The sequence below is a fragment of the Dermochelys coriacea genome, chromosome 27 (assembly GCF_009764565.3).
Source record: "Dermochelys coriacea isolate rDerCor1 chromosome 27, rDerCor1.pri.v4, whole genome shotgun sequence".
In the NCBI taxonomy this organism is placed as follows: Eukaryota; Metazoa; Chordata; order Testudines; family Dermochelyidae; genus Dermochelys; species Dermochelys coriacea.
The window spans coordinates 8,479,966-8,503,894 of record NC_050094.1 but is presented as its reverse complement, the minus strand read 5'-3'; the positions used below and the strand labels follow the sequence as shown (position 1 = coordinate 8,503,894).

General features: G+C 59.1%; 1 protein-coding gene across 9 annotated transcripts in view; it reads right to left on the bottom strand.

Moving 5' to 3' along the window:
* Window positions 1-1,740: 1,740 nt before the first annotated feature.
* HDAC5 (histone deacetylase 5) overlaps window positions 1,741-23,929 on the bottom strand; it is a 104,630-nt gene continuing 82,441 nt past the window's right edge. For all 9 annotated transcript variants that reach the window (XM_038385176.2, XM_038385171.2, XM_043503490.1 and 6 more), the window contains 17 exons: window positions 23,310-23,532; window positions 22,506-22,720; window positions 22,032-22,313; window positions 19,907-20,072; window positions 18,883-19,016; window positions 17,467-17,587; window positions 16,570-16,619; window positions 16,365-16,472; window positions 13,648-13,703; window positions 12,127-12,214; window positions 10,402-10,521; window positions 9,745-9,842; window positions 8,668-8,786; window positions 7,512-7,645; window positions 5,009-5,093; window positions 4,499-4,652; window positions 1,741-2,749 (listed from right to left, as the gene is read on the bottom strand). In XM_038385176.2, the coding sequence (XP_038241104.1) occupies window positions 2,710-2,749; window positions 4,499-4,652; window positions 5,009-5,093; window positions 7,512-7,645; window positions 8,668-8,786; window positions 9,745-9,842; window positions 10,402-10,521; window positions 12,127-12,214; window positions 13,648-13,703; window positions 16,365-16,472; window positions 16,570-16,619; window positions 17,467-17,587; window positions 18,883-19,016; window positions 19,907-20,072; window positions 22,032-22,313; window positions 22,506-22,720; window positions 23,310-23,532 (2,193 nt within the window). In that variant the 3' untranslated portion in view covers window positions 1,741-2,709. The remainder of the gene's footprint in view (window positions 2,750-4,498; window positions 4,653-5,008; window positions 5,094-7,511; window positions 7,646-8,667; window positions 8,787-9,744; window positions 9,843-10,401; window positions 10,522-12,126; window positions 12,215-13,647; window positions 13,704-16,364; window positions 16,473-16,569; window positions 16,620-17,466; window positions 17,588-18,882; window positions 19,017-19,906; window positions 20,073-22,031; window positions 22,314-22,505; window positions 22,721-23,309; window positions 23,533-23,929) is intronic.

The following is a 23,929-nucleotide window of genomic DNA, read 5'->3' as shown; positions in this document are numbered from 1 at the left end:
GCAGGCGGGGAGCCTCATGCCGAGAGCGCTTTGACGCTCCCTCTTGTCCACACACCCGTTGCGCTTCATAGATTCATAGATACTACGGTCAGAAGGGACCATTCTGACCATCTAGTCCGACCTCCTGCACAGCGCAGGCCACAGAATCTCACCCACCCACTCCTATGAAAAACCTCACGTATGTCTGAGCTATTGAAGTCCTCAAATCGTGGTTTAAAGACTTCAAGGAGCAGAGAATCCTCCCTCAAGTGACCCGTGCCCCATGCTACAGAGGAAGGCAAAAAACCTCCAGGGCCTCTTCCCGTCCCCAGATATGGCGATCAGCTAAACCCTGAGCATATGGGCAAGATTTACCAGCCAGATACTACAGAAAATTCTTTCCTGGGTAACTTTCCTGAGTTCTTAGAAGAGCCCTGTGCCATCCTCTACAAGCAGAGGCCATTACTGCTACTGTATTAGGCTGGGGGGCTCATGCCTGCGGCTAAGAAACCGTATGGGGGAGGGAGACAAGTAAGACTGTGAAAGGGGCCCAGTGCTCAGCCAGCAACTCGGGAACGCGGGGGCAAAGTCTGATCCCCAGGCTCAGGCTGGAAGGGGCTTGCCCTGGGCTGGGTGAGCAATCTGGGGAGCGTTGTAGGGGGATTCTAGCCTGCCCAAAGCACCTCACCCTGCAAAGGGGGGGGGTGAAGAGTCCCAGGGGTATCTCTGGGAGAGGCAATTAGCCCTGTCTGCTGTCAGGGCTTGAACCCCAGCATAGACAGGGCCTTCATGGGAGAAGTTCAGCATAGCTACTCCCACTGCAGTGTCAGAGAGAAGGGATCAAAGCTGGGGAGAGGAAGACAACTGACGACAGAGAAGGGTCCTCTGGCAGCGGGACAGTCCCCAAAGCTTAGAGGGGGCTGGATCCAGGGTTCAGGTTTCCCTCATCAGAGGGGCCAGCGATTACCTCTGGGGCTGTTTGGATCTGGGTCTAGTACTGAGACTCCTGCGGGAGGGGAAAACTGCAGCATCCCCAGCAGCCAAGGGCTCTAGATCCACCCCGCCACTTCCCAGAATGCCTGGCACAGTGGCGGGTGGCAGGGAATCCTCCCGCATCACTTCCTGAAGGCCGGGGTGAAATTCACCCCCCTGCCAATGCAACACGTCAGCCCCTTGCCGGGGCCAGCACCAGACCTAAGCACCACCTCAGTCTCCTGTCAGCCCACAGGTTTAAATGGCATCGTCCTATCCCTCCACACCAGGACAAACCTAATCCCCCCCAGTGACTTGTATCTCCTCGCTACACAACCACAGCCAGGACCCGTGGGTGCCCACAAAAAGGGCAGAACAGAAAGGTGAATCCGAATGCGGAGATGATCCAAGAAGACATTCCACTGGGAGTCCCTGGGAGCATTAAACCCAAAGGGAACGGTGACCCCGACAGACCTCATCAGAGGTTTCAACCAAAGAGAAAAACCACACGACACGCAGGCTGACATCACCCGAAACTTAGAAATCGTTTAAAACAAAACCACCTAGCTCTGTCCTTGGTGCAAATCTCCGGCCCCCCACCACCCGACTTTCCAAAGGAAAAGCATGTGCAGTGCATTTAAAAAAATACTATTAAATAATACATCTGTAATAAAATTATATACCTTTGTTTTTTTCCTCTTTTAAAGCTAAAATCCTTCTAAGTTCTCTTAGGCTGGTGAAGTAACAGGAAAAGAAAAATATTTTTTTCCTTTTTTTTTCTGTTTTTTGTTTTTGTTTTTGTTTTTTTACGAATGGACAACGGTTTTTGTGCACACAAGACAAGAAATCAAATTATTTACAGCAAGACGAGGCTTTGTGAGAACAAAACAAAGAGAACTTCCAGAAAGCATTGGTCGTGAACACGGATGCACAATGGCTCTCTTAATTACAATGGGATTAATTACACAGTGTGTGTGGTAGGAGAAGGGAGGGTTGGGGATGGGGGGTGATTGAGAATCAAACTAAAAGTGTGACTCTCTTCCCCTGTCCCGTATTTATATATGTATAGCTCCCTCAGAAACAGTAACTCAAAAGAGCAAAATGAAAATCACAGAGAAATTAAGGCATTAAAAAAAATGACTTAATTAAAGGCACGAATATTTCCTTTCTCCTCCCCCAGAGACCGTCCTCAGTTAGCATTCAGAGTCACTTATGTCTCAGAAACACTTCCACATAATTGACAGAAAGATGAATTCAGGTGTGAAGGCTTAAAAAGAAAAAAGAAAGCAAATCACCGAGCTTGGATTTCGGTGTGAGCGAACAAGGAGAACGAGAAAAGAAGAGAGAGGGAGAGAAAACAGGACAGTGTTGCCGTTTGGATTTGAAATCAGCCGGGTCGTCTCCTCTCTCCTGAGCACAGAGCATGAAGGACCCCCAAAGTGAAACAGTTTCTTGTTTCGCTGCTACCGTGTGTCACCAAAGGGAAGAAGGATGGAGAAGTAAGACAGAAGAGAAGGAAATCGAAACCAACCAAACCCCTCAATCCCAAAGGTGCGGGGACAAGACAGAGGCTGGTGGGCTCAGCTGCTTGGAGACGGACACAATCACACACACGGCTTTGTTGTGGAGTTGAGTATGCCTTTTTTTTTTCTCCTCTTTTAATAGAAAAAAATTCCTTTTTGGGGGGGGAGGGGGAACGAAATCACAAATGACCAAAAAACCCACAAAAAAGTGACAGCTCCACGACGGCTTGGCACTTCACAAAACAGGCTCCGCCTCCATCGGCTCCTCCACTTGTCTAGGGGCAAAGAGAGAGACACCAGCTGTTAATATGGGGCAGGCGCTTGCTCTCAGGCAGAAGGCCTGATCTCAGGTTGTGTTCCAGGGACAGATGATCCCCGGCATTCAGCGCACGCAATTGGAGCCCGGACCATCCGAAGAACCCAGCTCCCATTTAGGTACCTAAATAAAGGGTTCTCAAAAGGCCTCATCACCCCGTAACTCCAGGGATGATAGAGATAATTGGGCTTTCCAAATAGCTCAGCCCCCCAGCATGCTGGAAAACGTGTCCCTCTAGCAAAGGAGTGAGGGTCGGGGCTACGCATGGGGATAAGTATCTGTATTTGCTGATAGTCCATGTGTCTGTTGGGCCTTAGCGATTGTATGCCCTTTGAGGACAGGGACAGTCTGTGTACTATAGGTGTACAGCACCTAGCGCCACAGGGTTCGTAGGTGGTACAGGAACACAAATAAGGAGACGTGCCAGGCGCAGGGAGACTGTGCACACTGGGGATTAGCTCCTGATTTCACCAGAGTCCGGCCAGCTGCTCCCAAATGCAGCCAAGGAAAGCTCAGCTTTGCGACCCTCGAGCTGACCCCAGGACAAAGCTCCACCAGCATCAAGCCCAGTCCTACCTCTGTGCCTGGGGGCTCTGCCCTGTGACTGAAACTGGGGCTGATTCTCCCTCTAGACCAGGCCAGAGTCTGAGCCCCCTCTCTGCTCACTCCCTTACACGCAAGGCGGGTGGGGGGAGACAAGGGGCAGAGGATGGGTGTGTTGGAACATGACCCTCGCCATGCTACCAAATCGCTTCCTGCTGCCCTCCTTCCTGCGAACGTGGCCCATGATCCGCTGTCCTCCCCGTCTCCCCCAGCACTTGGGGCCTTGGGCGCAGACACGCCGCAGACCCCACCGAAGCAGATCAGACCCCGCGGTGTTTGGTTGCAGGGACATGTTTCCCACCGTCTCGGCTCCGCCAAAGACTGGAGGAGTTTTGCTTGTGGTTTCGAGGCACCAGGGTCTTTCCTCTGCGGCGTGTTACTGGTCACTAGCAATGTGAGCGGGCAGGCGCTCAGCCTGAATCCGCGGCAGGAGGAAAAAGGACTCCACGGATTCACTTTTCCAAGGGGCCTCAACTCAGCCACAGCTCCCCTGTGGGAGCTTGCCCAGGTGCTGTAAGTAGGTGAGCAAAAAGAGGCAGGGGGGATGAGCTGTCTCACAAGCCAGGGCGTGCAAAGGAGAAAGGAAAAATGCCCCCTTCGTGCGGAAGCACCAGCGTGAGGCATTGTCCCAGTGACACGCTGCCCAGGGTGAATTTCACCTGCCAACGCAAAACCCTTGGCATGCACTGAGCTGGGCAATGAAGAAGCATCAGCAGGTTCACACTGCAGTGAGTTGGCTGGATTGATCAGTTCTGCACCACTGCCCCCTGCTGGATGGGTGCAGAACTGATCAATTCTGTGTCATAGGCCCTGTACAGATATGGGCTAATGGAGATTGTCCTTTAGCTCAAGGGCCTGTTGTTTGGATGTAGGAGGCTTGGAGCTCTATCTCCCTGCCACTGGGAAGTTTAGAGCCAGATCTAGACCCAGACTCAAGTCCACTCCAACAAAAATGGCTCAATGAGCCAGCTGAGGACTGCGCTCGGGCCCATATGGTGGGGATACAAGCAAGGAGGCTAATCCAAGTTGTAAGCAACAAGGTACAATACATCCAGGATGCCGAGGACGCACAAAGGCAGAGGGTGCCGCGGGGGAGTGGCCGTACCTGGGGCTGCAGTCTGTGCTTCCTTGTTCGGCGTCGACCGAGAGCAATGCCATGGCACTTACTGTCTCTGCCTCCTCGGCTTCTCCCTTCTGCGCCTCCAGCAAGGAACAACTGACCACTGAGGCACAGCAGTTCACAGAGCTCCAGTGTTTGCCTGCAGGCACCGGGAGTGAGTTACTGGGGGCACCTGACAACCCCACTCTGACGACCCGCTTCAGCGCTCCTGTCCCACCCCCCTACAGCACCCCCTGCTGGGGGTGGCTGGGACTGGCACAGCTGGGAGCTCCCCCCACAGCCAGCACTCCTGCCCCACCCCCTACAGCGCCTCCTGCTGGGAGAACAGCTAAAGCCTCCTCATCCTATGACCCACCCCCAGCACATTTGGGACTCGCTTTTCCTATCCCCCTCTGAAGTTCTGCCTGGAGGTGAAACTAAAGGGCATCAACTGAAGGGATTCTCCAACCCCTCCCCAGACCCAGCGCCCTGGGCTGCCCCTCCCTCTCCACTTACTCTGGATTTCAATAACCTTCTCCAGCGTGGCCACGGCATTTACATTTGGCTTTTGCTGCAGGAGAGCTTGATCCAGGGGGTCCAGCTGGGAGAGAGGGGGGATGGGGAGAGAAGAGAGTCTCAGAAAGAGTCGGGGGCATGTTCTGTACCCTCCCCCCGCCCCGCTTCATTCAATTCTACTTTCCCCGAGGGGGTCCCCGCTTCCTGCATTATTATTATTATACAGTGACATCATCATATAAAAGTTACAACAGTAATAAGATGGGCCCCACCCCTGGGGCTGGGATGGGTCCTGGCTCCACAATGGAATCCCCTAGGGAGAGCTTTTCCGATTAATCTCAGTTTGCTCCTGTTGAAATCAATGGGAGTTTTACCAGCGACTTTGCTGGGAGCGGAGTGAGGCCCATGCTGAGCACTTCTGAAAACCTCAACCCTTGATCGGGGGGGCGGGAGGGCTCCTTAGAGGCAGATGGGACCCGCCTGTGCGCTTCAACTGCAGGATCAGGACCATAATTAATTTATTTTTAAAAAGAAAATGCCCCCTTCCCTTGGTAAAACACTGGGAGGGTTTATAGCGCCAGACTCATCGCTTGCTCTGCTGTCTGTTCTCTTTTTCCTCCTTCCCTCCCTACTCATGGTGATAGTCAGTTTCACGCTTGTTTCTAGTCAATTTCACGGTTCCTGCTCCGGTACCTGGCTCAGCTGGGATCACTAGAACTTTCACAGAGGTTAGAGTTTAGGGCCAGACTGGAACCAGCCTGACCTGTGGCACAGTACAGGCCGTTAACTCCCCTGTATTAAGACTTTTGTTAGATCAAACCAGCCCTCAAGAGGCTAAACTGTTACGTGCCACCAGCAGGCAGGGAATGGGAGAGACTGAGGGGCTGCCGATGCCGGAGTTTCCTGCAATGGCGGGGAACTGATCAGGTGAGAGATGCCCAGAGGATCCCAGCCCGTAATCTGCAGAGAGAGGTGAAACCAGCCCAGGTGGTCCCTGCCAATCTGACCAGGGGGAAAATCCTTCCCGGCCCCAAATCTGGAGCTCCAGGCGACCCTGAGCATGTGCGCAAAACACCCCAGACAGGCATCTACAAGAGGATTCTCTGCCCCCAACCCCTGGGTTCGGTGTCCTGTCTCCGATGCTTCAGAGAAAGGCAGAAAAAAATCCCAAGCCACCAGGCCGATTGTTAGACATGGCAGGATTCGATTTTAATTGATAAGGGTCGATCAGCGCTGATTTCAGCTGACACACTGAAACTGACAAAACATATCAATGGATAACAGTTGGAGCGAGTGCTGCCTGCCCCTTCCCATGCCTTTCGCCTACAGGGATTGGGTGTCACCGGCCCCACGGCCAAGCAGGGAGCCCTCTGCAGCCCCACTGTCGCGGACCTGCACTCTTGCTCACCCGCTGGGACTGCTGGGGGTCTCTGCCCGGCCGCAGAGCTACTGACATACGGTCCCTGCAGGCACAAGGACAAGGCTACGGTCCTGGCAGAACAGAGCAGAGACACCCCCCCGACCAGGACTGCAAGGTGGAGGAGGAATATGAGCCCCCAGGAGGAGCCATTCAGCATTGGGGGTAGGGGGGCTTCCCCACAATGGGGGTCTGTCACCCCCCAGAAACTTAAATTGAACTAAAAAAAAATCGACAAAAACAGAAACAAAGGTTAAAAAGAAAATTTGATTTTATCCATCAAAATTAAAAAAATAACAACAACCCCAAACCAAATTCTGCCAAGCTGGCCAGCAAGGCACCAGGCAGAGAGACACGAGAGAGCAAATAGAGGGAACCAGTATCTGTCCCTGTGTTTCAGTTTGTTCCCTGCACATCTGCTCCCGTTCAACGCACTTAAGCCGCAATTAAATCCATCTCCGGTCAGGACAGCACTTAAGCATGTGCGACCATCTTGTCTGCGCAGCACCTAGCACAACCAGGAACCCGGCCCGCTGGGGGCTCATAGGAGCCCCTGCAATAACAACAATAAACTATTCGGAGCACGGGCTGAAGTCCTGCTGAGTGCATTGGGTGAAATCTCACTCCAGCGAAGCCAGGATTTCACCCAGGGACGGTCCAGGGGTTTGAAGCACCTGTTTAAAGTTAACCACATGCCAAAGGGCTGTCCTGAAGAGAGATGCTATCCTGAACTGGGGCTTTTGGGCCCAGTCTGGGGCCCGCTTTCCCCTGTATTGCAGTCACCTCTTAGTTAGCTTTTTGGGGCAGAGACGATCTCTTTGTTTTGTGTTTGCACGATGGAGGCCCTGTCACTGGGGCTCCTAGACGATGCTGTAAAGCAGATACTAAATGATATCAATTAATAATAATATTTATTGTCTGTATCACATGAGCAGCTCGTGGCCCAGCCGAGACCAGGTGCTGCACAGATACAGTAAGACACAGTCCCAGCCCAGAAGAGCTTGCAGGCTAAACAGCAGGTGGGAGGGGAAACTGAGGCCCAGAGATGAGCCCGCGTTGGCTGTGCTGGGCAGGAACTCCACTGACCTCCACACCAAGCAGGGCGGAGACACAGGCTTCAGAGGCATCGCAGATGGCTGTCAGGTCGTGTCCTCCCTCCAAAGCCAGCACCACGCGCCCACCAGCCAGCTTCATCAGCTGCTTGGTCAGGTGTCCGAAACCTACAGGGACGGGGAGAAACTGCCCTGGTCAGTGTGGGACGAGACCCTCCCTTAGCAGGGTCCTGCAGCACCCGGGGGCACTGGGATAACAGGGGCCAGTGAGATAGAGACGTAGGCATGGGGATAAAGAGACAGACAGATGGACAGACAGGTATGCCTGTATGCATGGAGATAGACAGACAGACAGACTAACCATTGCCCACAACCTGGGGATTGCAAACTGCTTTGTCAGTGGATTAAGCCCCCATTTCACAGATGGGGAAACCGAGGCACAGAGCAGGGCAGTGACTCTCCTCCTGTCACCCAGGAAAGCCAGGTGGGGGCACCTAGAGCATTTCTCTCTGTATTAGCCCCACTGCTACGGCGGCCTGCTGGGAGCTCAGGAGAAACAGGTGCAGCCCAGCTCGGAGACCCTGGAGCTGCTGGGTCCTAACGAGTAGAGATGCCCAGGGCTAACCCGGCAGGGAAAGAGCCTGGCCTGGGTCTCTCCTGGCTCCGACATCCATCCCCAGGCCAGGCCTGGGAAACAGAGCTCCCCCTTCAGTGCTCAGGGTCCCCCAAGCCACCGAACCTGGAAGATGAAGCGGGAGCGAGTGGTGCCCAGACTCTGTGCCAACCCTCTGCCTGGGGGCATTTCACCCTCCAGGGGCTTTCCCGCCCGGGGAACCAGCACTTGGATCGTGGACAAATGAGCTGGCGAGAGGCGTTGTAGGGACCCAGCCCCGGCCCAGGAAGCAGGCTGGGCGCAGCCTGACGCGTTTCCCTCCGCCTGCAATTTTCATGGTTCTTGCTTCTCTGCTCCAAGCCATGACCCCAAATGCAGGCTCTTCCCCTGATCCCCATGGGGCAACCCAGCCGGCTCCCAAAAGCAAGCCCTCAGCCCCCATGTGGCAGCCCTGCCTGCCTCCAGACGCAGGCCCTTGCCCCGATCCCCAGGGGGCAGCCCCACTGGCCCCCAAACACAGGCCCTCGACCCCTACAAGGCAGCACCACTGGCCCCCGAACACCGGCCCCGCTCTCACATTTTGCCGTGACGGAGTAACCGCCCAAGGGAGACAGGTGTCCCTCGACTGCGTCGAAGCCGGCAGAGACCAGGACCACATCCGGGGAGAACTCGTTGGCTATTGGCATCACCACCGTCCTGGGGGAGGGGAGACCGTGAGTGGGCCCCCCGGCAGAGCACGCCAGCCTCAAGAAACCCTTGGCTGAGTCACCCGGGGCTGGGAGACCGGCTGCCTGGCCAATGAGAGGGCACAGAACATCTCGGCACCTCCCTTACCCCCCCCTCCTGCCCTCGGGAACCCTCCCCCTACGCCCTGGCCTCCTGGGAGCCCCTGTCCCTGCCCCCCTTCTGCTCTGGGATTTCCCCCCCCCCCCCGCCACCTGGCTCCCCACAGCAAAACAAAAGCACTTTCTGGGCCCCAAGAGATTAAGCATTCCCCAGTCCCCAGCCCCAGCTGCCCTCCCCAGCCCTAGGGAGGGCTCTCTGCAGGCCCCCTTCCCCGCAACAGCTACGCTTCCATGGCACATGGAGATGCGGCAGCCAGAACAAGCAGGGAAAGCAGTAGGATGGTCACGCAGGACTCTTGAGTTCTATTCTCAGCCTGCGGGCTGACCTTGAGCATGTCACTTCCCTGCTCCATGCCTCAGTTTCTCCCCCTGCGAAGTGGGGATAATGCTGCTCGAAGGGCAGAGAGACGCCACTGCTGCTGCTAGCGCTGTCCACTGTGGCTGCGGCCATGCTGGCCCAGCAGATGCTGCCCTGGCCCGCCCCGATTGGGGTCAGTGTCACACCAGTCCTACTAGCCTCGAACCTCTTCCCAGCACCAGCCCCCTCAGCCAACCCCTCCTGGACGTCCCTCCCGCCACAGATGGATGGAGGCCGAGTGACCGGCCCAAGGACACCCAGAGAGTCAGTTGCAGGGCCATGTCTCTCCTTCCTCTCGGCCAGTGCTACCTGCCAGCAAGGTGCTGAGGCAAAGGCAGGATGCGAACCCAGGAGTCCTGCAATCCAGGCCAAACTGCCCCTGGGGGGTACCCCAGCCCTGGAGAGGAGCCGGCCGCAGCCAGTGATGCAGTGCCCCCTGGGGGAGCCCTACCTGAACGCGGCCAGGTACTCCACGTCTCCGATAGGGGGGTCCACTCCGCCTGTCCAGGCTATGTTGACATTGTACCCCACCCCCATACCGCTGCCAACCTGCAAGAGAGAAGACGTGCATAGGACATGCATGGATCCGTGGGCCAAACCACGAGCAGGGGCCCGGCCCCCACAGCCCCTGTGGAAGAGCCTGGCACAGGGGCGCCCTTCTGGCTCAGGGCTCTGCTGTTCCAGCCACTCTGATCTTGCCCCTTCTCCGTTAGCTATTCGGGGAGGGGACGGGGGGATCACGGAGGGAGCCTTACAAGGGGATTCAGGTTCCTCCCCCTTTCCCCCAGCACTGTATAACCCCCAAGTAGGGAATGCCCTTGGGTCAGATCCTTGGGACCTGTCACATCCCAGCCCCACACCTGATGGCGGACGAGACCGACAGCCGCCCCACACCCCATCGGCCCTGCCTCAGATCCCCTTTCTGCAACCTCCACCCTGACACCTCCGCCTGCCTTGGGACAGGCTCCCTCGCTGGGGCCTCGGACAAGAGACCCAGCTCCTGCGCTGAGCACCGTCACCTGCAACGGCACCGCCCTCCCCGCGAGACGCCCTCCAGACGGCGCGCACTGGGCCTCCCTGGCCAGAGACCCCCCGGCTCTGCCCTCACCTCCTCGGGGGCCCCGCTGCCTGGGAAGAAATTGCCGTTGTCGTAGCGGTGCAGGGAGATGTACAGCACGTTGGGGTCGCTGTAGAAGGCTTGCTGGGTGCCGTTGCCATGGTGAATGTCCTGCAGGGAGCACAGACAGTTAGGGGGCTTCCCCGCTGATGGGAGGGTGGGGACTGGTCAGGTCTGGCCAAAGGCCTCCCTGTGCTGATGCAGAGACCGGTAGATACAAACGAGCCTCCATCAGGACTGGGGCTGACTGGATCCCAGCAGCCACCCTCCCTCCAGCCCTTTTCAGCTGACCCTTTATGGCAGGGGTGCCCGATTGCTGTACCCAATGCCCCCCTGGCAAGCTCCGAGCCTGCTTCCACGGAAAACAGCGAGCGACTTTCCAGCCCTTAAACCTTCCCAATGAGGCCACAGTGTAGGGCAGCGGCCGTGACCACAGACCCCTTTTGTCTCTGCGGGGCGTTAACGCTGGAGGCTAACGATGGCACCCGAGAACAGGCAGCAACCGTGCACACAAACGCAGCCGCACGTGCACTGACTGCAGCCGCCCTTGGGAACGGTCGGCGCAGTTACTCGCTCCTGCAACCTGCGTTCTTAGCCCTCCCCGCAAACATCTTCGTACCAGGAGGGGAGAGCTCACGGAGGCCCGAGGAGAGGGTGACGGGTAGGGGCGGGAGTGGAAAGAGAAAGCCGTTAGCGGGATTCTTTTGCCACACACTTTGCTTTCCACGTCAGTCTAGTGCAGCGACCCTCCTGGGTTTATTTAGCTGAGGGCCTCGCGGTTTGGATGGCTGTGTCAGTTACAAGGGAAAGGATTTAAGGTGCTAAAGAACTTGGCCGCATTTGCAGGGGTGGAGGCGAGAAGCGTCTCTGAGGGGGGTGGTAGAGAGAACGGGCAGCGGCTGTCACCCATTCCGGGCTTTGAAATCACCTGCAAAGGGAAAGCAACAGAGATCCTGGGGCTTGGGGTCTTCTTTAGCTTCTGAACAGAGTCGGCTCTGGGAGGCGGGGGGGTTGTTTCTGCTTGCCTTTTGAATGAGTAACTCAGCTTGTCTAGCGTCTGGAGACAGGGAGCCTGGCTGGGCTGAGAGGAAGTGGGGTTTTGTTGCCAGGATTTTAACCAAACCAGGGCTTGAGATGGACAACGCTGTACCAGTCCAAAACCTGGATGTGGGACCAGGCCAGGGGCTGGGTCTTCACTGCAAAGCAAGGTGCAGTTCCAGCCCCCGATGCTAACTCGTCAGCTGTCTGGCTGTCCCATCCCAGGTGCCCTAGTTCTGACCTCGGGGCAGCTAGTTGAGGTGAACCCCGGGTGTCGGGGAGAGGACTGACTGGATCTAGCCATGGCCGGGTCTGCCCTACAGCCCTTTGCTGGCGTAACTATGGCAAGCAGGGGCGTGAAGAGGCATGAAGCCTGGTTGACACAGCTGTGCTGGCTAGAGACCCTAGTGTGGACGCAGCTATACCAGCAAAACTGCAGGGGGGCTGGAATAAGTTACGCTGGCTACAGCTTTGCCAGCATGGCTGCATCCACACGGTCAACCGCTCAACCCCCTTCATTCTCCATCACGCCGGACAAAAGCTAGCCAAAGGCGGGGGATTTTTTTTCTCTTGCAGGGCTGGCTGGAGAGAGAAGGACCCAGCCCCTGCAAGGGGACCAGGAATCCGGTTGCCAGCCAACGGGAGGTACATTCTGGCTGGCCTGGCCGCCCTCCTTACCCAGTCCACAATGAGGATCTTGCCGACGCTTAGCTTCTGCTGGAGGAGTTTGGCAGCGATAGCGACGGAATTAAAGAAGCAGAAGCCCCTGAGGAGACAGGAGAGGAGAGAGATGTGGTTACCGCTTCCTAGCCAGCGTGAGCGCCAGGGCAGCGGGGAACTGGCCCCACTGATCTGCCTGCATCTACGCTAGGGCTTCTCTGCTCTCCGGGTCCCCCACCGCTCCGTCGGCTCAATGCCACGCCACGCCACTGGGGCAGCCCTGGCGCCCGGAGAGCACCAAGCATCATTTCATCCTGCTCGGGGCAGAGTGACGGGGCATGGTGGGTAAAAGCCGGCAGCAGGGCGGTGCTCCGGGAATGACGGCTGGGGAGTCAGGCCCCCCAAGATTCATGTCACATAAATGCTCCGGCAACCATCTAGGGGGTTGGGGACTGGGTGTGCGGGGCAGGGGGAGGGTGGGTGATGTGCTGGGCTGGGACAGGCCCCAGAACACACTCCTTGCCTGCACTGGACAGAGAAAGCGGCCTAGAGCCCCAGCTGCTAGAACAAGAGATGGGACCAGAGCCGGGCCCTGATTCTTTTCTGGGCCAACATCCCTCAGCTCAGTGCAGGGGGCCAGCTCCCCTCCAGGGTTTCCTGAGGGCCTCTCCACTGGTCCCAGTCTCTTGCCATCACTTAGAGCAGCTCACAGGCTGCTCTAACTTTTACCAGCTGGCGAGGTGTCTGGGATCGTACGCTGAGTTCGAATCAGCGGCTACTCCATCCCACCCCCTGTGCCAGCTGACGGGCCCCCCACCGCACGGGAATTCTCAGCGGGCCAGTGAGGGCCAAGAGTCCACTGCTTTGTGCCACGCAAGTGGGACAAATTGGCCAGGACAGGAGTGAATCCAGACCCAGATCTGTAGCTTGAGCCCCCACCTCTCGTTTAAACACAGCTGATGCCACCCCATCCATCACCCAGACAAAGCCTGGATGGTTTCTACTTTGACATTTGCAGGGGTCCCTCCTTATTCCTGCAAGGGAGGGGCATGCCCTCCTCTAGCCATACCAGCCGCCACACCCCCATAATGTTCCCCTGGAGATGCAGATGAAAGGGGGCCCCCGCAGATCCCCTGTGACAGAACGGATCTAGCCTGGCTGGTGGAGATGAGACCAAATCAGGTCCTAGCCCCTGTGCTGAATCACGCTGGAGCTGGGCAAAGAGGGATTCTGAGTGCCCAGCTCAGGACACTTTCAAAGGGGCCAGCAGTCAGAGGGCTGGTGCCCAGCACTTCCTGAGTCCCAGGCCCCTTGGCAGCATCTCTAGCGGGGCGCCCCAAATCTCACCCCAGGGCTGGAGCGGGACTGATCTTGGTTAGAACCTGATAGCCCGCCAGCCACGTGACAGCATGCCCCCCTGAGGGGGTGAAAACTCCTGGCTGGAACTGGGCAGACACCAGCCCTTCTGGGTCACTTTGCCATTCGCCCCTTTCCCCTGCCTCCCAGGATGGAAGGGAACGAACTTCTGCCCTTACTTACATGGCCGTTGATTCCTCCGCGTGGTGCCCCGGGGGCCGAATGACAGCAAATCCATTCTGCACAGAGAACCAGAGAGGCGGGGGGTTAAAGGAGCGAGCCAGGTTAGAAACTCCCGCACCCCATTCTAACGGTGCTCAGAAAAGGCTGGGCCAGACTCGGGGATAGCCGGAAAGGTCGGGAGGGGACGTGAAATTAGAGATGCTATTTTCACTTAGCTTGTAAGAGCTTTGGGGCAGGGACTGACGTCTTGTCCTGGATTGGGACAGTGCCTAGCACAAATGGGTGCCCGGGTCTATGACTGGGGCTCCCAGCCCAATACTGATAATAAACGACAATAGAACGAGCAGAAGGGTGACCCACAACAGTCCCTGGAGCGACCCTGCAGGTGTTCCCCCCCGCAGGGAAGCCACCGTTCCTGTTAGCCCAGCCGCCAGTCTACCCTGCCTCTTCCAGCAGTATCAATATCCTCAGCTGGATTCCAGCGGCAGAGTCTTGCTCATGGAAGAGGCTGGATTCCAGAACCAGCGGCACCTTTCACGGGAGGATCTGGGCCCCTTGGCAGCCGTTCGTCCTGCGCGCCCCGTTTCAGAGGCCAGGCAACAAGGCGCAGCGGTAAAAGAAAACTCGCTCGAGGTCACACGAGGCGACTCCTCGGCAGAGCTGGGAATAGAACCCAGGAGTCCTGCCGCCGGCTCTCTTGCGCTAATGACAAGACTACACGCCTCGTTCCGAAGCTGAGACTATACCCCGGGAGTGCTGCGGCCCTGTTCCTCCCTGCTCTAACCCTTAGAGGATACTGTGATCCCCGGAGGCCGGTCACATGGCGGTGACTCCTCTTCATTTCCAGTGGCTGAATAGTGTTAAAAGGAGCTCCGAATACCACGCGGGGACCTGATTTTCCCAGGCGTCTCTTCCTGGAATTCCTTTCCCAGGTGACAGAGTAGCAGCCGTGTCAGTCTGTATTCCCAGGTGAGCAGCTGTTGCCACGGGCGGGTTCCGTGATCGTAGGCGGGAGACGTCCCTGCGTGCTCCGTGCCATGGGAATATTGGATACCCCCAATCCAGGCCGTGTCCCCCTCTATTGGTCCCCAGGGGAAAGGGGAATTCGGCAGCAGCTGGCTGATAGAGACAGCCTCCGATCAAACCCGGTGCATTTGATCTGGATGGGACTGAACCCAGAATCCCTGGGACATCACTTTGACACAGCCCCCGTTCCTGATTCTCCCTGCCTCACGGCGATGAACAGTCCTGTGCCAGCAGGCTGGGGGTAAAATACACGAGCGAGTGCGTTCGAGGGAGCCTGTCCTTTGCCGCCCCGTTTCTCCGCTGCCACCACAGCCAGAATCCAAAGGGCAGGACGGGCAGGGTCACGCGGGCTGGTTTGCCAGATCCCAGCGGCATCAGCAAGACCACGCAGGAGACGCTGATGCAGGCAAGGTTGCTTCCCACATGGCTCCTCTGACCTGGCAACTGGCCCCGGAGCGTTCTCCCCGTGGGCGAGCCCAGCAACATCTGCAACCCACCCTGCTGGAGCCCCAAGGGGGAAGTCTGAGGAGCAGGGGTTAAAGCAGGTTGGGACAGGGGAGGGGAGCATTCTCTGCCGCAGTCAAGGAGGAGGGAGTGTTGGGGGAGTGCTCTGCTCCCCCCTTAACTCCTTCTGATGAACCCCAACACGGATCAGTGAGGACTCATCTCCACAGCACAGCTTTCTTCCAGGAGAGCTGAGGGAGAACTCCCTGAGTTGCTAGCAGCAGTAGGTTGTAATCCTCTATGTGAACCAGCTCCATGTGAATTCGGGACCTCCAGCACCAAAAATCACAATCCCCTATGCCCTGAGCTAAAGGGTCAGCCCCTCCAGCTACGGAAAGCCCCTGGGGGCAGGGAGAGTCTTTTTGTTCTGTGTGCGTACAGTGCCTAGCACCATGACTTGGGCCCCTAGGCCAGGGATGGGCAAACTTACAGCCTGGGGGCCATATCCGGCCCTCCAGACATTTTAATTGGGCCCTCAAGCTCCTGCCGGGAAGTGGTGTCCGGGGCTTTCCCCACTCTGGTGCTCCAGCTGGGGAGCGGGGTCGGGCTCTTGCCCCACTCCACATGGCTCCCAGAAGCAGCGGTATGTCCCCCCTCCGGCTCCTACAGCCAGGGGGCTCCGCACACTGCCCCAGCCCCAAGCGCCGCCCCCGCAGCTCCCATTGGCTGGGAACCGCAGCCAATGGGAACTGCAGGGGTGGCGCCTGCAGACAGGGCAGCGTGCAGAGCCGCCTGGCCGCATCTCCGCATAAGAGCCAGAATGGGGACATGCTGCTGTTTCTGGGAGCTGCTTGAGGTAAGTGCCGGCCAGAGCGTGCCCCCCTGCCCCGCTCCCGTGCCCCTGCCCCAGCCCTGATCCCCCTCCCATCCTCCAAACCTTTCAGTCCCAGCCCAGAGACCCTCCCGCATCCCAAACCCTCATCCCCAGCCCCACCCCAGAGCCCGCACCCCCAGCCGGAGCCCTCCCGCACCCCAACCCCCAATTTCATGAGCATTCATGGCCTGCCATACAATTTCCATACCCAGATGTGGCCCCGGGCCAAAAAATTTGCCCACCCCTGGCCTAGGCGCTACAGTATGACAAATAACGACAGACAGGAGCAGGCCATTGCAGTGGCCATGCTCCGCCACTAAAGGAAGACATGATGGAGCGCCCCTGAACACCTGGCTGCGCGCGGGGGACTCACCTTGAGCTCTCCCGAGGCCACCTTGAAGGCTAACTCCACCAAGCAGCCCACGGCCATGCGGACGGCGCTGGACGAGTGCATCTCGTTCCACACCGTGTCGCTGTCCACCTGCCCAGAAAGCAAGCCGGGCCGTTACCGGGGCCGCCCGGGGGGCATACCGTGGAGTCCCCAAGCCCCCCAGCCCCTGCCCTGAGGAACTACTCACCCCGATGCCGCCGCAGGGCAGGACCGCATACATCTTCTGGCTGATGGGACCTGGGCAGAGCAGAGGGAGCAGTGACAGACAGCCAAGAGCCCACGCCCCTGCCTGGGGAGGGCACGGTCCCCCTCACCCCGCCCCTCGACATCTGGACTGGGAAGAGGTAAAAATGGGGGGGATCTGGACACAGGGGCATAGGAGTTGCCATGACACATCTCCCCACCGGGCCCTCTGAGGCTGTGTCCCAGTGGCTGCCGGAGTAACAGACTGGACTTGGTCTAGTTAGTCCAACATCCAACCGCTCACCATAGCAGAAAGGGTCCTCAGTCCCCACTCTGCCCACCAGGTCACTCTCCCTTTCAGAGCCAGAAAAAGAACCCAATGCCCCTGCTCTAACCCATAGGGAACACTCCCCTCCCAGAGCCAGGAAAAGAACCCAGTCCCCCTGACTCCCAGTCCCCCCTTGTCCCTCCCGCTCTAACCAATAGGCCACACTTCCTTCCCGGAGCCAGGAAAAGAACCCAGTCCCCCCCCTGCTCTAACCAGTAGGATGCACTCCCCTCCCAGAGCCAGCAATAGAACCCAGGAGTCCTGACTCCCACTCCCCCCTTTCCCCCGCCCTCCGCTCTAACCAACAGGCCTCACTCCCTTCCCAGAGCCAGGAATAGAACCCAGGAGTCCCGACTCCTTGGCCCCTGCTCTAACCATTAGGCAGTGCTGCCTCTGCTAGATTAATAGAAAAAATGCAGCCACCGTGAAGAAAACATTGCCCCGCCGTGCACACTATGCAGGGAGCATGAACAGCCCCACCTGCCTCCCGCCGTAGCCAACAGCCCAGGGACTTGGTGGGAGCGGGCAGGGCCCTAAGTCACCCTCAGATGGGGCACTGCTGGGGCTACTTACCTAGCAGCTTCTTGCTGTCGAGTTTCTGCCGGTTGAGGGGGCTGGTTCCGTAGAGCAGCGTGTGATGCTCCGAATGGACCGTCTGGATTTCATCCAGTGTTGCTTTCCTGCCCCGGATCCTCTGGCAGAGAGAGAGAGGGGTGAGGGCAGGTCCCTGGCGGGGATGTACCTGGCCAGACGGTCCCAGGATTGTTGCTTTATGGAGGTAGCTGGGCTGGGAAACCTGTCTCAGTGCTCGGGGCACACGGCCAGCCGTCCACTTCGAGGGACTCAGGATCAGCTCGGGGGTCCTGGGTTTTTGCACCTCAGAGGTGACAATCCTGCTTCTGAATGGGGTGAGCTGCAGCCAGCGGTGGCTGGATCGTGGATGCTTTTACCTCTGGTGCTGGGGACCAGTCAGCAGACTGGGGTCCCTTCCCGTGGGGCAGGACTGCAGGGGGTATGCTCCCTGTATTCGGAGACTGTGCAGAGCCCTCTCCAGCCCCTGCGGTAATTCAGAGCCACCCCAGAGCTGCTTTAACCTATACTGCACTTCCTATCGCCCCCTACAGGCCGTGGGCAGCAGAGAAGAGCAGCAGCACAGAAGACTCCAGCCATATCCCTTCCCCACCATACCCCTAAGCTGGCAGGGGCGGGGGTTTCTCAGTGGGCTATTGCCACCCGCTTTGCGGGGCACGCAGCTCCACACAGGGGGAATCCGATCTCACTGACACCTCTGGCGAGCAGCTGGCCGGGCTGGATGAAGCTGGGGAGGGTCTGTCCCCCACCCCCGAGTCTCTTGCGCTAGGAAGGGTGACGTCTGCACTGCACAGTGAATCCGGGCTCTCCCCCCGCCCCCATCCACACCCAAAACCCTCTCGCCAGATTTGGTGGAGCTTTCAGCGCCAGCTGGCTGGCACGGCTGGGGCTTGGCACCCGGGTGCTGCTTTCCCTCGGGCTGGTAACCTCACTTTGCAGCGAGAACGCCAGCTAAACCCTTTGCACACTGAGTCCCACAATCCCTCCACGGCCCAAGGACAGACAAGTTCTCCCACAAAAGAGAATCACAGAGCGGCTCTGTGTAGTGCAACACCAAGAACTGGGGGACTGTGCCCCCGGAAGTCCCAGCGACGCACCTGGAGGAATGCAGTGCCAGCGAGGGCCCTGTGACTTGGGCAGGGCTTTGCCCCATGGATGCTCACGCGCGGGCGGGTGCCCATCACCGGGGCTAACTCTGCAGTGACGACGTCGGAGATGGTGGCGGGGCGCCACGGTTGCCATCTCTGAGGTGGGACAATAAACCAAGGCCCCAGCTACTCATGGTCCCATGACACTTTCTGCACGAGGTTCAACCCGATAGCTGCCTCCTGAGCCCCCACGTCCCCCCCCTGCACCAGGGCAGGGGCGTTCCCCCAGCCTCCTCCTTAGGATCCTCACCTCGCACTTGCTCAGCAAGCCGGTCTCCTGGAGCCTGGACCAGATGCTCTGGATTCTCCCAGCATGCTCTGGGTGAATGTTAGTGTTCCCGCACATACACTGGTGCTTTAGCATGAACGTGTCATAGATCACGCCTGGGGGAGAGACAGGGGAAGGGACAGGAAGTACAGCAGGAACCCCATGGCAGCAAGACCCCTCTGGCTGTGGGGCAGCCCATGGCCTGGGCCACAGCCCTGGAGGCTTTCCTGGGGGCAGTGAGCGGGTGTGACCCACCCTACTCAGCATGGCGGCTGGGAGAAGAGAGAGATTGCAGGGCTCAGACTGAGGGGCTATAAGATTGCAGTGTAGATGTGTGGGCTCTTCCCGGGCTCCGACACCTGCAAGCGGGGAGCGTCCCAGAGCCCAGGCTCCAGCCCGTGCCTGAACATCAACACTGCAATTTTATACTCGCAGCCCGAGCCAGCTGCCCCGGGCTCTGTGACTTGGTGCCGCGGGTTTTTTATTGTAGCGTAGTCCTGGGTCAGCAACAGAGCAAGTGGACGTCTCTTTTCTAAGGCAGATCGTCTGGAAAAGCAGAGAGAACTTGGCTGTCTCGGCCAATCTAGGCTCCTCCTGCCAGACCCTGCTCCAGAATCTTACATTTTCATTTTCTGAATCATTTAGAAGTTTCTAGGCCTGAGGGCTTTAAAAGGAACTGTCCAAAGCTGACCCAGGCATGAGCCACACCCTGATGTCCACCTGAGTCTGCAGACAAGCACAGGAAGAAGGCATGAGCTGCCTCATTCAGCGCAGCGGGACATTCACTCTGAAGTCTAATGATGACGGTTTGCATTAGCGGTTCCCCGGCTGATCAAAGCACTCGAGAAAGGAGAGGGATGATCACGTTATGTGCTTCTGCACGTTATTGTGAGTGGCACCCCACTTCAACCTCGTGAGGGTGGAGCTTGGGCTGTGGGCATGGCTTGGGCTGCTTTTCCCCCCCCCCAGGTGACCTCTGGGAGGAGCGGGGCACATGACTTCTTACCGGTAGTGAACAGGTGTTTGACCGGGGGTTCAGCCGTAGTGGTCTTGATGCCCGCGGTGGCAGGCGAGGACTGGGTCCGGCTCAGCGCTTGGTGAGGCAGGGTGGCAATTGTCAGGGAAGCTGGGAAGAGCTGGATGGGCTGCAGCTGCTGAGCGTCTGGGAACACCTGCCAGAACACAGCGCAGAGAGGGGATGTACACATGGCGGGAAATTCACTGACGGCCAAGCCCTCCAGAGGCAGCATGGTCCAGTGGCAGGGCAACAAGCTGGGACACAGGTTCTGTTCCCGGCTCTGCCACTGACGCGCCCAGGCCCCGCTCCGTGCCTCAGTTTCCCCTCCCACCCTTTGTCTGCTTGGCCTATTAAGACTGTACATTCTGTAGGGCAGGGACAGGGTCTGTGCAGAGGCATGGCCAGCTGGCAGAGGGCCCAGCGCACGGGGTGAGCGGGTGCCTTCAGTCCCACTGAGCCAGCTCTGGGCACTCGCATATCTGTCTGAATTTGCCCCATACCGCCTCCCGCTGAAGCAGCAGGTTGACTTTCGATGCCCCACAACACCCAGGCTGTGGCATCCACGTTTGCCCAGCAGCCAGGCTCCTCCTGCCCCTTTCCTCTGTGCCATGTTTATAACCCTGTAGGAAACTAGCCTGCAGTGCCCCAGGTACCCCCGATGATGAGGTTAAGGGCGTGAGTTGGCCCAGGGGTGCAGTTCCCAGGTCTATCCCTATCCTCGTGCCAGGGCCCAACAACACCACAGTGCACCGTTGGCACCGCTGAGACACCAGCGGCTTCCCGCTTGCCCGCCCGCGCCGCTCTCCTTTTACAAACCCCATCCCCTCCGGGGAACGAGACTCATCCCTCCCCGCCGTGCGTCCACATGCACCCCCGCCCGCACAGCAATCAAATATTCGGCAGCCGGGGGAGCGGGGATGTGAGAGGCTTTGGATGAGTCATGCCCCGGAAGCAGCAGCAGCTGGGTACGATGCAGCGGGGGGGGCTGTGCGGGGGCCGGAAGCGGGGAGCAAAGAGGGCGATGCGGGGGTGTGGATGAGTCACTCGCCCCTCAGAGCCGTGGCTGATGAATGGGGAGCCGGCTTGGCAGGCAGCAGACTCGGCAGAGGCGGTGTTGAAAGCCAAAGCGGGCCGCAGAGAGCTGGCTCGAACGGCTGCAGCCGGGCAGGGTGGGAGACGGGGGCAGGGGCGTGCCAAAGGGCGCAGGGCTTCGGGAGGGTGCGATCAGGCATGAGAGCGCCCCCGGGCATGCCAGCGGGCCGTTGCTGTGCCCAGGCCTTTGCCCCGCCGCCAGCTGCGGCTCTGCTCATGTGCCCAGCCCCGCGACTGGGGCCACTTTCCACTGTCGGCCGGGGCTTTCATCAGGAGCCAGCACTAGCCACTTCCCAGTTGCCCGATGATCTCACTAGCCCGTTTCTGTGTAAGCTGGACCCAGGTGGCCAGGGCGAGCGCCTGCTACCCTGCCCCGCCACAGCTGGCTGGCCAGGGCGAGCCCCCCACCTCCCAGGCTCTCCCAGCAGCCCGGTGGAGAGCCTCAAGAGAGAAGGACGCCCCCTCCCAACCAGCTGTGAGCATGACGAGTCCCCGGTGCAGCCCGCCATGAGCACGACGCACTCTGGCAAGCCAAGCTGGGGGCCTGAGCCAAACTCCTCAATGGGGGATGGGGAAAGCTGGGATCCGGACCCACATGGTGATGGGCCAAGGATACATGCCTGGATCTGCAGGGCAAACAGCTGCCCCACCCCTACCCATTGTGCAGGCTGGAACGGCGTGACCCCTGCAGCCACACGCTACAGCTAGAGTAAACATTTGGGGCCAGCATCTCCCACTGCTGCCCCCTCCTCCCAGGGGTCACACCTATGGTGGCACATCCCCCCTAGCACAGCGTCGCCCTCTGATGGCTGGAGCGCAGAAGAGGATAAGAGCCTACTACTGGTGCCAGCTGGGGGAGTCCCTCCTTTAGCCCAAGCAGTAGAGGCACAAGGCCTTAGTGCTGACAGCTCTGGGTTCGAATCCACCTGTCAGCCTAAAGAGAGGGGCCATTCTCCTGGCAGATGATGCATAAGGTAGAGGAGACCCTGGTTCATTTAGGGAAGCAGTGGGAGGGGCTCACCTGTTTGTAAGCCACGCCCAGCTCCTCCACCTCCGGTGAGTCGATGTGCTCCTCTTCATCCCCGCTCGCACCCCCGTCGTCCTTCACCGGCTCACAGCCCTCGTCCTCCTCCAGCTCGTCCTGCGTGCTCTCGCTCTCGGGGGAGCCGTCCACCACAAAGGCCACCGGCCCCAGGGGCACCCTGTCCTCCAGCAGCACCTCCTGCTGCTCCGTCAGCTCCTCCTCCGTCTCCTCTGGGTGGGTGGTGGGCTGGCGGGGCAGCTCGCCCGTCTTGGTGATGATCTTTAAAGACAGGGGGCAAGGGTTCTTTGGGGCATCTAAGGGCACAAGGGGTTGGCGCCTGGGCCACGTACAGCGGCTGATATGCCCTGCAGGCGGCACAAGGGGCGGGGGGTTTCTCTGGTGATTGGCAGGTTCAATCCGCCCGTGCCCTGCAAGCCACCCCGCCCTGCCCACCCCATTGCCCCGGCCAACCTTGCCAAGCTGAATCTGGTGCTGCTGCTTCTGCTTCTCTAGGAACTGCTGGTGCTGTTGCTGCATGACCAGCTGCTGCAGGGCCTGGGGGCTCTGGGGCAGCGGGGACGACTGGGTGCGGCTCAGCGGGCGGTGCCGGGGTAGCTTGTTGACTGTCCGCATGTTGGTGGAGATGCGCTCGCCCGTCACCAGCGGGGACTGGCCGTGGAGTGGCACTGGAAGGAGAGAGCACTCGGGCAGAGGGTCAAGCGGGACGTACAGGCTAGCACAGGGAGTGCTGATCCAGCTGTACGGGGGGGCTGCTAGTCAAGGCGTCAGGACTCCTGGGTTCTCTCCCCAGCTCGGGTCACCGCGTAGGGGGCCGACCTTGCTCCTGGTGCTTGCATCACCCCGTCTGCGCGACGCGGATCGCCTTGCCGACATGGGTACAGCTAAACACGCAAAGGGCGACTCCAGGCAGCAGGACGGTGGCACGGCCAGGAACAGGACCCTGCGCCCCTGCTGCGATGCAAGGCAGCCCCCCCTCCCAGCAGGTTATCCATCCCACGACCCCTCTGGCCTGCCTCAAGCTTGGCCCTCACAGGCTGGCGATTCTGTCACAGAGGGGTGTTGTCTAGTGATAAGAGCAGGGGACTAGGTGTCCGAACGCCGGGCTCTGTTCCCGGCTCTGGCCTAGTGGTTAGAGCCAGGGACTGGGCATCCGAACAATACCGAGCCCCATCTCAGGACAGCTATTTCCAAGTCCCTCAGTGAGGGCCCCCTACCCTCCCCCAACATGGCCTGGGCCCCCTCGCCCCCCCTCACCAGCGATCAGCGTGTTCTGCTGGCGGGCCTGCTCCAGCAGCAGCACATGCTGCAGCAGGGAGGCGTGCCCGTGGCTGTTGGTCTCGCCCTCCAGGGCGACCCCCAGCAGGCAGCCGGGGATGGACGAGGTGCTCATGAACTTGCCCGTGAGGGCCCCGCCCTGGCGCAGCGACTGGATGGCGTGCCGCTCCGCTTCCTGCTGGGTGGAGAGCTTCGGGGAAGCCTGCGGGGGAAGGAGAGAGAAGAGAGAGTGTCGGGGGGGGGGCTGCTCCTCTGCAGACCCTTACCCTGCTCCTGAAAGCTGGCCAGGCACAGGGGGGCGCGATCATGTCCCCTTCCCCCCCAACAAACACACCTCTGTCTGCTCGGGGCTCCCAGCCAGGGCGGGGGCAGCAGGGTCTCCTGTGGACCACAAAGCCATTCGGGTTACCAATGGGGAAGGGGGGTATTAGGACCATGAATGAAGTAACCCGCATCCAGGTCTGTCCCCATCTCTGCTCCCCTCCCCAGATGGACACAAGGCCCTGCCCTAGTGAAGGTGGAGCTGACAAAAATGTCCCAAGCCCTGTGCACCTTGGCTGGTGGCAGCGCACCCACCCATGGCTGCCATGGGCTTGCAG